The sequence below is a fragment of the Taudactylus pleione genome, unplaced genomic scaffold, assembly GCF_031769625.1.
Source record: "Taudactylus pleione unplaced genomic scaffold, aTauple2 ptg000032l, whole genome shotgun sequence".
Lineage (NCBI taxonomy): Eukaryota > Metazoa > Chordata > Amphibia > Anura > Myobatrachidae > Taudactylus > Taudactylus pleione.
In genome coordinates this window covers 48,078,353-48,090,685 of record NW_028284434.1, presented here as the reverse complement: position 1 = coordinate 48,090,685, position 12,333 = coordinate 48,078,353, and the positions used below count along the sequence as shown (strand labels likewise).

The window sequence follows — 12,333 nt, the reverse complement described above, 5'->3', positions numbered from 1 at the left end:
TGTGAGGTCCGTCACATACAGTTGTGTGCTACACGGTGCCATATTGTGGGCTGTTGTTCAGCACACTGGTGAGTGCGCACGTTTTCTTCCTAAGTCATGTCTGAGGAGGAGATTGAGCACTCCGGGGCTCCGGTATTGTTCTCCTGCAGGCGCTGTTCTGCAGGAGTGGATAGGGAGGATTTGTCACAGGACGGCCTGTGCGGACGGTGCCAGGCGGTCCCTGGTACGTCTAAACCTCCCATTTCGCAGGAGCCACCATGGGCGATGTTTTCCCAGGTGCTGGTGTCCATCGCGGACCGTCTGTCGGTCCCGACTGCCGCCCCTACTAGGGCGTTGCCCCAGCCTGCCATCCCCCATTCCCCGGGTGTCCCACAATTATTGCAGACTCCCCCGGGGTCTCAGCCTGTTGGTCCCTATGCGGGGTTGCCAATGTATATTCAGTCCACCCCTGTGGCACAGTCGGCTGTGGTGCCGTTTCAGGCTCCTGTGACAGCTCCTCCACCCTGGGTGGATGCGCTTTCCCACACTGTCCAAGATTTGGCGGCAGCATCTTCGGCTTTTCAGTCGATGTTGCGCAGTGACGTGCCCTCCAGGGCGTCTAAACGCTCAGTCATGGCACAGGCTGCGCATCTTTCGGATTCTGAGGGGTTCTCGGATGATGGTGAGGTACAGGATGACTCAGCCTCAGATGCCTCAGTCCAGGAGGTAGACACTAAGTCTTCCATCAATGTGCGGGCTCTGGTTAAGGCGGTGCGGGCTAGTCTTCTGATTGAGGATGAGGCACCCGCTCCCAAGTCAAGGTATCCTAGTTTTAAAAAGGCTAAGGTTACTTCTACAGCGTTCCCCTTGTCTGATCAGTTGACTGATCACATGGCGGTGGCCTGGCAGACGCCCAGTAAGCGTTTCCTGCCACAGAAACGCTTGGCGTCCAATTATCCATTCCCGGAAGCGCATTGTAAGAAATGGGAAACTCCGCCTGCAGTCGATTCCCATGTAACACGCCTCATCAGGAGTGCTACTTTGCCATTGCCGTCTATATCCTCGCTGAAGGATCCTACGGACAGGAAGGTGGAGACTTGTCTAAAGTCTATTTATTCTCTCTCAGGGGCTGTAGCCCGGCCGTCCATGGCCATCTCCTGGGTGGCCAAGGCCATTGAGGGGTGGGCCAACGCCTTGGAGGACACGTTTACGGATGAATCTCCGGACGTCCAGAGGGCGTTGTTAGGACAGATGAGAGATGCCGCCTCCTACATTGGAGAAGCATCTTTGGATGCCAGCCTGTTGACCTCTAGGGTTTCGTCGGCAGCAGTGTCTGCTCGTAGATCCTTGTGGTTGCGGTCTTGGAGAGCAGACGCGGATTCAAAGAAAGGCTTGGAGGCCTTACCTTTTAATGGGGAATTACTATTTGGTCCGGACTTGGACAAAATAGTAGATACCCTGGCAAAATCCAAGTCAGCCTTCCTCCCTTCAGCTACTACACCTGCTAAGGTCCGGAGCTCGGCGTTTCGTTCCTTTCGGGTTCAGGGCAAGGCAAAGGGTCAGTCCTTCCCGAGGCAGTCCGCACCCAAGACCGCCTCAAAGCCAAAGAAGCAAGCCTGGAGTGCTAGGCGCCCTTCTTCCAAGCCAGAAGATAAGCCTTCTGCGTGATGGGACGGGCCTCCCTCTGGGGGACCCCAGAGTGGGAGGCCGACTTCTTCAATTCGCCCAGTGCTGGCACAATACCACCACGGATGCCTGGGTGCGAGAAGTGGTCTCCCAGGGGTACGCCCTGTCTTTTCGGCACAGGCCGCCTTGCCAGTTTTTTTGCACAAGTCCTTCTCAGGACAAAACCAAGGCCTTGCAGGTTCAGGAAGCCATAGAGGCCTTGCTGACGGCGGGGGTCATTATACCCGTACCACAGTCTCAACGTGGGATGGGGTATTACTCTACGCTGTTTCTGGTGCAGAAACCCAATGGCTCTCATCGCCCCATCCTCAATTTGAAGTCCCTGAACAGGTTTCTCAGGGTTCCCAAATTCAGGATGGAAACTTTGCGTTCCATCATACTGGCGATGGAACCGGGGGATTATATGGTCTCCCTGGATATCCAGGACGCCTACCTCCATGTGCCTATAGCAACATCGCACCAACGGTTTCTGCGGTTTGCTATTCTCCACAACCACTACCAATTCAGGGCTCTACCCTTTGGTCTCTCCACGGCACCAAGGGTATTTACCAAGGTGATGGCGGTCATGGCGGCTCACCTTCGGAGCCAGGGGATACGGTTGCTACCGTATCTAGACGACCTCCTCTTGCTGGCAAGCTCCCCGGAGGTACTGATCCAGCATCTCCACCTGACGGTCGCTTGTCTACAGGCGCACGGCTGGTTGATCAACTGGAAGAAATCCTCCCTCATTCCATCACAACGGATGGTTCATTTGGGGGCCCTGCTGGACTCTCGTCAGCAACGGATTTTTCTGACTCCAGAGAAGGTCTCCTCCTTACAGCTGCGGATTCACAGTTGTCTGAGCAGTGGCAGAGTGTCGGTGCACTCAGCGATGAGAGTTTTGGGGTCCATGGTGTCGGCATTCGACATGGTGGAGTTTGCCCAGTTCCATTCCAGGCCCCTGCAGGGGCTGATTCTTTCAGAATGGAACGGATTGCCACACAGGATCCGCTCTCAGATGCTGGTGTTGTCCTCGGAGGTGCGTCTGTCCCTAGCCTGGTGGCTGCAGACAGCGCATCACCTGGAGGGGCGCCCCTTTTGGATCCCGGAATGGGTTCTGCTCACGACAGATGCCAGTCTCCGGGGTTGGGGGGCGGTGACAGGCTCCTTGTCACTTCAGGGTCGTTGGTCGGCGGAGGAAGCGATTCTTCCCATCAATATCCTGGAACTGCGGGCAGTATACAGAGCCCTGCAGTCGTCCGGCACCGCTCTTCACGGAAGGGCCGTTCAGGTGCAGTCAGACAACGCCACCACGGTGGCGTACATCAATCACCAGGGAGGGACTCGCAGTCGAGCTGCGATGTCGGAGGTGTCCCGCGTCCTGGCTTGGGCGGAGCGCTATCTTCCAGCTCTCTCGGCAGTTTTCATCCCAGGAGTCCTCAATTGGGAGGCAGACTTCCTCAGCCGTTACGATGTGCATCCCGGGGAATAGTCGCTTCATCCAGAGGTATTCCAACTACTCGTGGACAAGTGGGGGCTGCCAGAACTGGACCTGATGGCGTCCCGTTACAATCACAAGCTGCCTGTGTACGGGTCAAGGACAAGGGACGCAGGCGCAAGTCTGATAGACGCGCTGTCGGTGAAATGGCTGTTTCAACTGGCTTACTTGTTCCCTCCGATATCTCTGCTGCCTCGGGTCCTGCGCAAGTTCAAACAGGACGGAGGCACACTGATCCTGGTGGCCCCAGCGTGGCCCAGAAGGCCGTGGTACTCCGATCTGCGGAGCCTGTCCATCGACGCTCCGTACCTCCTACCTCAACGGCGGGACCTGTTGTCTCAGGGGCCCTGTCTTCACCCGTATCTGGGTCGACTATCTTTGACGGCGTGGCTCTTGAGACAGCCGTCCTGAGGTCTCTGGGCTTTTCTAGCTCCGTTATTACCACCATGCTGAGGGCGCGCAAGCCTGCTTCCGCGAGGATCTATCACAGAGTGTGGCACACTTACTTTCAGTGGTGCGAGGCCAGAAACTATGATCCCCAGGTGTTCCGAGTTTCGCGTATTCTGGCTTTCCTTCAGTCCGGTTTGGACTTAGGATTACGTCTTTCTTCACTGAAGGTACACGTGTCTGGTCTGTCGGTGTGGTTCCAGCGCAGGATCGCTGCTATGCCGGACGTACACAGCTTTTTCCAGGGTGTTTTGAGAATCCAGCCTCCCTTTGTGCCACCTGTGGCCCCGTGGGATTTGGCGGTGGTTCTTAGGGCCTTACAGGGTCCTCCTTTTGAGCCCTTGGAGTCAGTGGAGCTCAAGTGGCTAACTTTTAAAACTGTTTTCCTCTTGGCAATTGCTTCTGCCAGGAGGGTTTCATATTTGGGGGCGCTTTCTTGTCGTCCCCCTTTTCTGATTTTTCATCAGGACAGAGCGGTGCTTCGCACTCGTCCTGATTTCCTGCCTAAGGTGGTTTCCAGGTTCCACATTAATCAGGAAATTGTTGTACCAGCCTTTCAGTCACCTGATCTTTCGGCTGGGGAGACTTCCTTAGACGTTGTCCGGGCACTCCAGGTTTATGTGGACCGGACTAGTTCTGTGAGGAAGTCGGATTCTTTGTTTATCCTCTTTGGTTTTCACAAGAGGGGTTGGCCTGCCAACAAACAGACTCTAGCCCGTTGGCTTCGTTCTGTTATTATTGAGGCTTATATGCAGGAGGGTTTACCTGTTCCAGCCTCTGTTAAGGCTCATTCCACTCGGTCCGTGGGCCCTTCTTGGGCTGCTAGCCGTGGCGCCTCTGCTGTTCAGCTCTGTAAGGCGGCCACCTGGTCTTCCATTCAGACCTTTTTGAGGTTCTATGCGTTTGACACCTTTGCCTCTCAGGATGCATCCTTTGGGCGCCGGGTTCTCCTATCAGCACAGGAGCGTCCCCGCCCTTAGTTGGACTGCTTTGGGACATCCCCAAGGTCACCCTGTGGACCCCTATGGACCCTGAAGTAGAAAACAAGAGATATGGTAAGAACTTACCTTTGTTATCTCTGTTTCTACGAAGTCCATAGGGTCCACAGGGCACCCGCCCTGACGCACCTGGCTTCATATGGGCTCTGTGACTGGTCACCGGTTTTCCGTCTCCCATTTCTGTGAGTATGGTTCTTGTGTGTTCCAGTCTTCCTTCTCTCTGTTTCGTCTCCTCCTCCGGCCTGGGCTGCTTACCAACTGAGGTGCCTGTGGCTCGGGGGCGGGGTATAGGGGAGGTTGGACCCAAGTGCGTCCTGGGAGCAGCTAAAAGCTTTAACTCCGTGGTGCCCGAGGATCCAGGATCCAGCTATACCCCCAAGGTCACCCTGTGGACCCTATGGACTTCGTAGAAACAGAGATAACAAAGGTAAGTTCTTACCATATCTCTTGTTTTTTAAGGCTCGATCCAATTGTCTGCAAAGATCTCGCGGGTGCGAGTCACCGCGACAACAGCCGCACTTGACAACCCCGTAGGGCTCCAAGCAAAATTGTGCAAATTCGGGTTTGGAGGGGGCAGCGCGAGATACGGTGCCGTTGCCGGCGTTTTAACAGCATCTCGCACCCTTCGCAGACAATTGGTTTGGCCCCTTAGTATATTTTAAAACAAAATTAAATGTTTTGTTTACACCATATTTTCAAATGTTGTTTTTTTTTTGTTAAAAATATATGTCTATATCGTAATGTTTATTTCATATAATTTCATAAAATGTGAAAATGGTTTGTAAGATCATTTGATATTACGGCAATAAATTATGTCACTTTTAAGGTTATTGAGTCTTACTGAGACTTCCCTTCATTTCAGAATGACCTGTTAAATTCTTCTTTAGCAACGTATTCAAGCACTGTAGCCTACTGTTATTTCTATCATGAATAGTGTTTGTTTAGTTGTTCAAACTTATAGAAGGTACAGGCAAAAGGGGTAGGACATAAGTCTATACAGTTAATTAACTACCCTCGCTTACAGTGCACTAGGTACTTAGGATTAGTATATTTGTAGCAAAGGAATTGGTATGAAGCCTCAGATAAAGCAGAACTAATCATAGCGCAGGTCACTCGGATCGGACTTGTCTTTTGCCTTTTTACCCTAGATTGTGCTATTTTTTCCTCCATTGTGATACATAGTTCTTAACTTTGCACCTTGGCTCTCTTATAGTGTACTAGGTACTTAGGATTAGTGTTTTGCTGCAGCTTAGTCACAAGTCCTGTAACAGGTGCTGAACAGGGCTAGATGGCGCGCCTGCTACAGGATACTGCATGTAGACACATTTGTAGCTCCAGAGAGAAACAAAGAAAGACCAATGGCCAGCCAACAACATGCCCACCTATTCACAGACCATGGCTGGGGAGGTCATTATGGTAGAAAGGAATTGGGTTAGGGGCAGCGTGTGAGGCAAGAACGGCTCCGTACATCCTGTTGTTTGTGCTGCTTCCAGTTTTACTACCTGTGTAACCTGTTTACTGTCTTTCTAGTCACAACCAATTGCTCTGCAAGCAGCAGCGTTCATATTCACATGGATATTAACTATGCCCTTGTCTCTCCTCTGTCTCTTTTATTCTCACAGACCAGGCTAAAATGTTTGTGAAGGTCTTCAGCGAGATTGACAGGATGCCCCAGTTACTGGCATATTATTACAAGTGTCACAAGGTAGAAACCTAATCCGATCATTTACTTCCTGCATCTGTCTCCAGCCAGCTTTCTCCTTCACCATACGTAGGAATCAAACCGCATCAATGAGTCTCCCACGGCAGTAATACCTCTATGGCATATGACCACCCTCACTATTGTTGGTGCCTGTCATGTAACATAAAGCAGCTTCTTACATTTCTTCATATCAATAATTTGTAGTAAAAATATAAAATGATTTCCTAGCTTTAATGGACCCCTTCGGTCACTGGACCTGCCACAATCACGTCATGTTAGATGTATTCTCTTTACCAATCTCCACCTTATACTGGTTGAGCTTTATGTTTGTGTAGGATTAGCTATACTTACCCTTTTAAGGCAGCAACACTACTCTATGCAAACCGCTGCTTTCAGGCTCAGCTCCCCGAGTTACACATAAGGCACCTATGTCTGGGCCTGGCAGCTTTGTAGTTACTTGTGTTTTACATAATAGCACAGTGTCTGTATTCTTTCATCTCTGTAGTATAGCGCAGTGGGCCTGATCCAGGAGCGGACACAAATGCAATCGCAACAGATCACAGTTGCTAATATACGATAATGCCTGCCAAAGCACAGCCGACGTAAAGACGCCCACTGATGCCTTCTCATATCCGTCGCTCTTCTGCATAAACATCGGTACCATCGATAAACATTGTGCAGTCACGCAGCATTTATAAGTCCAAGCAGTTGCAAACACTGCAAGTCTCCCCGCATGCAGACAGCTCTCATGCTGCGTATGTAATCGCAGTGGCTAATTTATGTACGCCCATGAAACGCCGATCAAACGGACAGACACCTGCGTTTTGCCGACCTACCCCCCCCCCATCACCACCCCCAAACGCTGACAGCCTGTCACTCACTATGCGATGGGTTCCTCCGTGTGTCCATAATTGCCGTGCGATTGCTGCGCACGTGCAGTGGACAATGGCAGGCAGTCGCTCGATCAGTGTCCGTAATCGCCGCTGCTGAATCAGGCCCGGTATTAGGAGGTGTGGAGGTCCTGGCAGCATATTTGGATGTGTGGCAGATCACACTGTGGAGTAAATGAAATATCCTGTGAATTGCAGGCAGCTGCGGGGTTTTGTCTGTTTAGCATTAGATTTAAAGCGCCAGTAATTTAAAAGGCAAGAACAGCCTGTGTTTCTCCTTGTAAATTATTGCCGCTTTAAATATAGCGTCTGAATCGAACACTTGCAGCCTATTACGTTTACCCCTATGGGGGCGATTCAATTGTGTTTCGCGTCCCATTGCACCTTATCCCCCATTTAAATAGACTGGGCAATATTTAATTTTTTTTTTTTTTATCGTGATTGTCGCGCCAAACTAGACTGGGTTTAGCCGTATAAATCGCCTAAATCCGTCTAAAATCCTGGTTAACGCACCCAAACCATGGACTTATCGCACATTTCTGCTCACAGCCTCAGGATGGCGCAAGCAAAAATGTGTGCTCCCGCGGCTATTCCTTCCCGAACGGAGCGACGATTGAATTGTCTGTCTGGCGTTTATTACACCAGAGCTGCACTAAAAACAATTGACTCGCCACATATATGTCTGACTGTGTTTTAGAGCAACAATACAGCAGTCTTAATTATTATTAGGCTTAATTATTGGCTATTAAATAAAATGTAAACTTACTGAGGTACGCTGCAGAATTTTGGGGGCTGGAATATATTCTAACGGAGGACAATGGTCTTCATTCTGCTACATAACAAATAAAAATCTAATATCGGCCATCTTCATACACGTCACCCATGGGGAGTGTGTACGCGGCAGGGACACTTTAAATAGAACCGAGGCCAAATTATTATGAAAAATGATATTTGCTTGGTGTTACTGGGAAAAGCCTTTTGTAATCATCTCTTAAACATGGATGTGCCCTATATTTGTGCTACAGACATTTGTTAGCACTGTGTCCCTTTTGAATCATGGCTGCATTGCTTAGTAGCAACAAAAGTGAGACAACATTGTGTTTGCTCCTACCTATTATTACCACGTTGCATCATCATTTACCATGTGGGGTAGCTGGCTTGTGCGAGTGACCCTTATCAGCGATGACTTGCAATGTTCTTTTGACTAGGCCCAGTTTTTATAAGGTGTGTTGTGTCCCTGTGCAGTACAGTACCTACAGTCCCATAGAGAAGTCAGCTCAGTGACGCATGGCTCCTCAGTGCCAGCTTTAGAGGTGTGTGCTGTAACTGTGACCTTTTCACTGCTAAGGTGAACATCAATAAGAGGTTCCATAACATCACCTATAACTCTGAAATCTCTTATCCGGCTGCACCAGCCAAGGTTTCCTATAAAACACTGGGCACATTTCCTTCCCTGTGTGGTAAGAACATGACCAATCCCTCTTGAATGTTGTCCAATACAGTACAGAATTCTGCTACAGCCAAGACCTCAAGGCGTTCCAATACAGTTCACTATAGCCGGTATAGTATGGCTCCCAGACACCTACTGAGAAACAGCAGACTAATAGTAAGGGGAGCTGGTCATGTGTCACATTATTTTTACGGTTTACAAATGAAGCTTCAATTTCCCCAGAGTTGTGTTCCCTTGTCTGTGAAGCTCTTGGTTTAGAGCCAACGCATGTAATTAACTGGAGGAATATGTTCCAGTACTTTATGGCACTCAAACTGAATACATTATAATTTGATTTATTGTTTTTAATAGAAATACTGGTTTTTTTTTTGGTTTTTTTTTATAAATAAAAACTGAATTCGAGGTCACTTCACTTCTGTTTTGGTTCTTTCTAATGTTGTTGTCATTTCTGCCCTTACCATTAGGTGCAGCTGGTGTCGGTGTGGCAGGAGCTTTGCCAGAGTGAGATGTCCCTAGACCGGCAGCTGACGGAGTTTTATGACACCTTGCTGGGCGGCTGGCACACACAGCTGCAGTGGGTCTCCCAGGTACAGTGTCAGACCTCATTGCAAATGTATACACCCCCATACTCTTTGGCATTTATATCATAGAAACAGGATGATAGCAACAACGTCATTGGTCCAACTAGAATGGAGCCAAACCAGGCACATTGTATTTGTAAGTAGGGCTCAGTTATAAGTAAAATACAAAGAACCTAGCTTCTCTGCACATCCACCTTCATTAATATAAGTGATAGCTGCCTTATTGCGTGATGGGCCGAGCTCCGTATGGCGTATAGACGCTAGATTTATCAGGACACATCTGTGCATGATGTTTTGCAGCCTATGGTACAGTGCTTGTAAGTGGACAAATTACCATGTGCATCTATTGAACAAGATCTCTCTCTCACACGTATAAAACTGATCTTGTTTCATGCAGAAAGGTTGTTCTAGAAACCGATATTGTTCTTAAAGAGACCTGCCATTATCGAGTTGATGCAAGAACACATATTGGCACCATATACTTATACCTGCCAATGCTTTATTGTCCCCTGCATTGTGCTGGCAGGGCGACAACTACGCAGGTCTCTGTCTCACCAGCTGCGCTCCACAAGCTTTATATAAGTAAGTAGTGTTCTGTATAACTCAGGGTCAGATTGAATAATGAATGGAAATGATGAATGGTTTGGTATATTTTGTCGACATGAGAATGTCGACATGATTGTTATGTTGACTTCCTTGGCTTGTCGACATTGGCCATGTACATTCTTCGTGTCAACACTGCTGAAATGTCGACATGATTCGCCTAAACATTCCTGGTGGTCCTTTGGTGACTTGCCTAGTTTGGTGGCTCCATCAGTGTCTTCCAGGTTCAGCGGCCAGCTGACGGTGACTTTTGGCTGATCCTGCAGCGGTTCTGGTGTTGAGTATACTAACCCCCGTAAAGAGCAACGTCAGGGGAACAGTTTCAGAAGGGAAAGTCAATTCTATCTAGGCCATCTACAGAGTATATATTGTATATAATATTATTTTATGATTATTCTTGTAATCCCCAAACTAAGGTCACACATACTGTAGCAGGTGTTTTTTACACAAGCAAACGAATGGCAGATTGAACGGTCCTTCGTCTTTATTAGGAATATTCGTGTTCAGTTACAAAGTTTGCATTTAGGTGCAAAATTTACCCTAATTTATAGCAATTAATCAGAGACGTGCTGTTGCTGGGCCTCATTTCAGAAATGTGCTGAAAAGCGAATTGCGAAACACCTTCCTTTCGTAAACAATAATATAATAAAGCAAGCAGTAGGCTGTTTTCTGTGTTTTATTGGCAGGTGAAGGTGCTGTATTTGAGATGAGCAGTTCAGTGATAATAGATTATGTTCGGATCTGAAAACACACCTTATTGGCTATCCGAATCTTACATGTTTTGGATAGCCAATAAGATAAGATAAATCTGAATTTGCTAAAGAAAAGAGTAGAACCGAACTGCTCATTTCTACTTTAGGGTCCATAGGGGGTCCACAGGGTTGATCTTGGGGTAAAGCTGGATCTGGAACCACGGGCACCACGCACTTAAAGCTTTTGCTGCTCCCAGGATGCACTGGGTCCATCCTCCTCTATACCCCGAGCCACAGGCACCTCAGTTTTAGTTGGTGCCCGGCCGGAGTCGGGTCACCATTAGCGCAGAGGGGCTTTAATTTAATTTTTTTTATTTTTTAACTGACTCTTCAGAGCGGCAGCATCAGACTATCCATTGGACGTCCAAACTGCTGCTCCTACACCTCGCTGGTGCCACGATTCCAGTACAGATATGGGGATCGCGGAGAGACCCCAGAGTCTGTACTAGCCGGGCTCTAGGGACTCCCACGACTGCTGCCGGAGCGCCGGGGATCAGGTAAGACGCGGGTCACTAGACCACCAGGGAATAAAGCCGGCAGTGTGAGCCACCGTCCCTGGGGTTAATTGCTAGTCATGGGAGGCAGCCTTCCCTATCTAGCGGCTCCTCCCCTCAGCTCAGCGCGTCTTTCCGCTCGGGTCTGGCGACGCTGAGCTGCATTCCTCCTGCGGCCATCGCAGATCTCCCAGGCAGCGCGTGGACCGGTCCCCCTGTGTACCTCTCCCCTACTAAAGGACAACGTACACAGCACTATAGCCCTCACAGACACTGAATCTGGGCGGTTGATTGTAGTGACAAGGTGCAGTGAGTATTAACTTTCTGCATTGTATGTGACACTTGCTAGTGCTGACTATTTCTACTTACTGTCAGTCTATACCTATCCCTTTCCTTCTCCTACGGCCCTGGCAGGTGTGTGGGGGAAGGGCTTTTCTTGGACCTCACTTATATAAATTCACGTATTTGTGAGGTCGGTCACATACAGTTGTGTGCTACACGGTGCCATATCTATGGGCTTGTGGGTGCGCAGGAGTCAAACACTGAACTTCCCTATTGTGTTATATATATATATATATATATGTATATATATATATATATATATATATTTTTGTATAATAAATAGTAGTTTATTTGTATAATAAATAAATAATGAAGAGGAAGTTAAGTGCTCCGCGGCTCCTACGTTGTTCTCCTACAGACGCTGTGTCGCAGGAGTAGATAAGGAGGATTTATCACAGGATGGGCTGTGTGCGCGGTGCCAGCAGTTACCTGGTCCCACTAACCCCCCAATTTCTTGGGCGGTGTTTTCTCAGGTGCTGGCTTCCATCGGGGACTGTCTGGCAGTCCCGACTGCTCTCCCCCATAGGGGGTTGCCCCAACCAGCCATGCCCCATTCTCCGGGTATACTGCATTTATTGGAGTCCCCCTGGGTCTCAGGCTGTTAGTATATATACGGGGTTACCTATGTATATCCAGTCTCCTCCAGTGATACAGGAGTCTGTTATTCCCTTTCAGGGTCTCCCTCAGGCGGCTCAGCCACCATTGGTGGATGTGTTCTCCAGTTCAGTCCAGAGTTTGGCGGCCTCATCTTCGGCCTTTCAAAATATGTTATGTAGTGACAAGCCTCAGAAGGCATCTAAACGCTCCCTGCTATGTCAGCCAAGTCTGCGCAAATATCAGACTCTGAGGCATCTTAGGATGATGGGGAATTGCTTGAGGACTCTGACTCTGATTCCCCTGTCCGTGAGGTGGAAACTAAGTCTTCCATTAAT

General features: G+C 49.0%; 1 protein-coding gene across 3 annotated transcripts in view; it reads left to right on the top strand.

Annotated features, from left to right (window-relative positions):
- COG7 (component of oligomeric golgi complex 7) overlaps positions 1-12,333 on the top strand; it is a 100,687-nt gene that overhangs the window by 24,861 nt on the left and 63,493 nt on the right. For all 3 annotated transcript variants that reach the window (XM_088452058.1, XM_088452061.1, XM_088452060.1), the window contains exons 6-7: positions 6,210-6,292; positions 9,094-9,216. In XM_088452058.1, the coding sequence (XP_088308184.1) occupies positions 6,210-6,292; positions 9,094-9,216 (206 nt within the window). The remainder of the gene's footprint in view (positions 1-6,209; positions 6,293-9,093; positions 9,217-12,333) is intronic.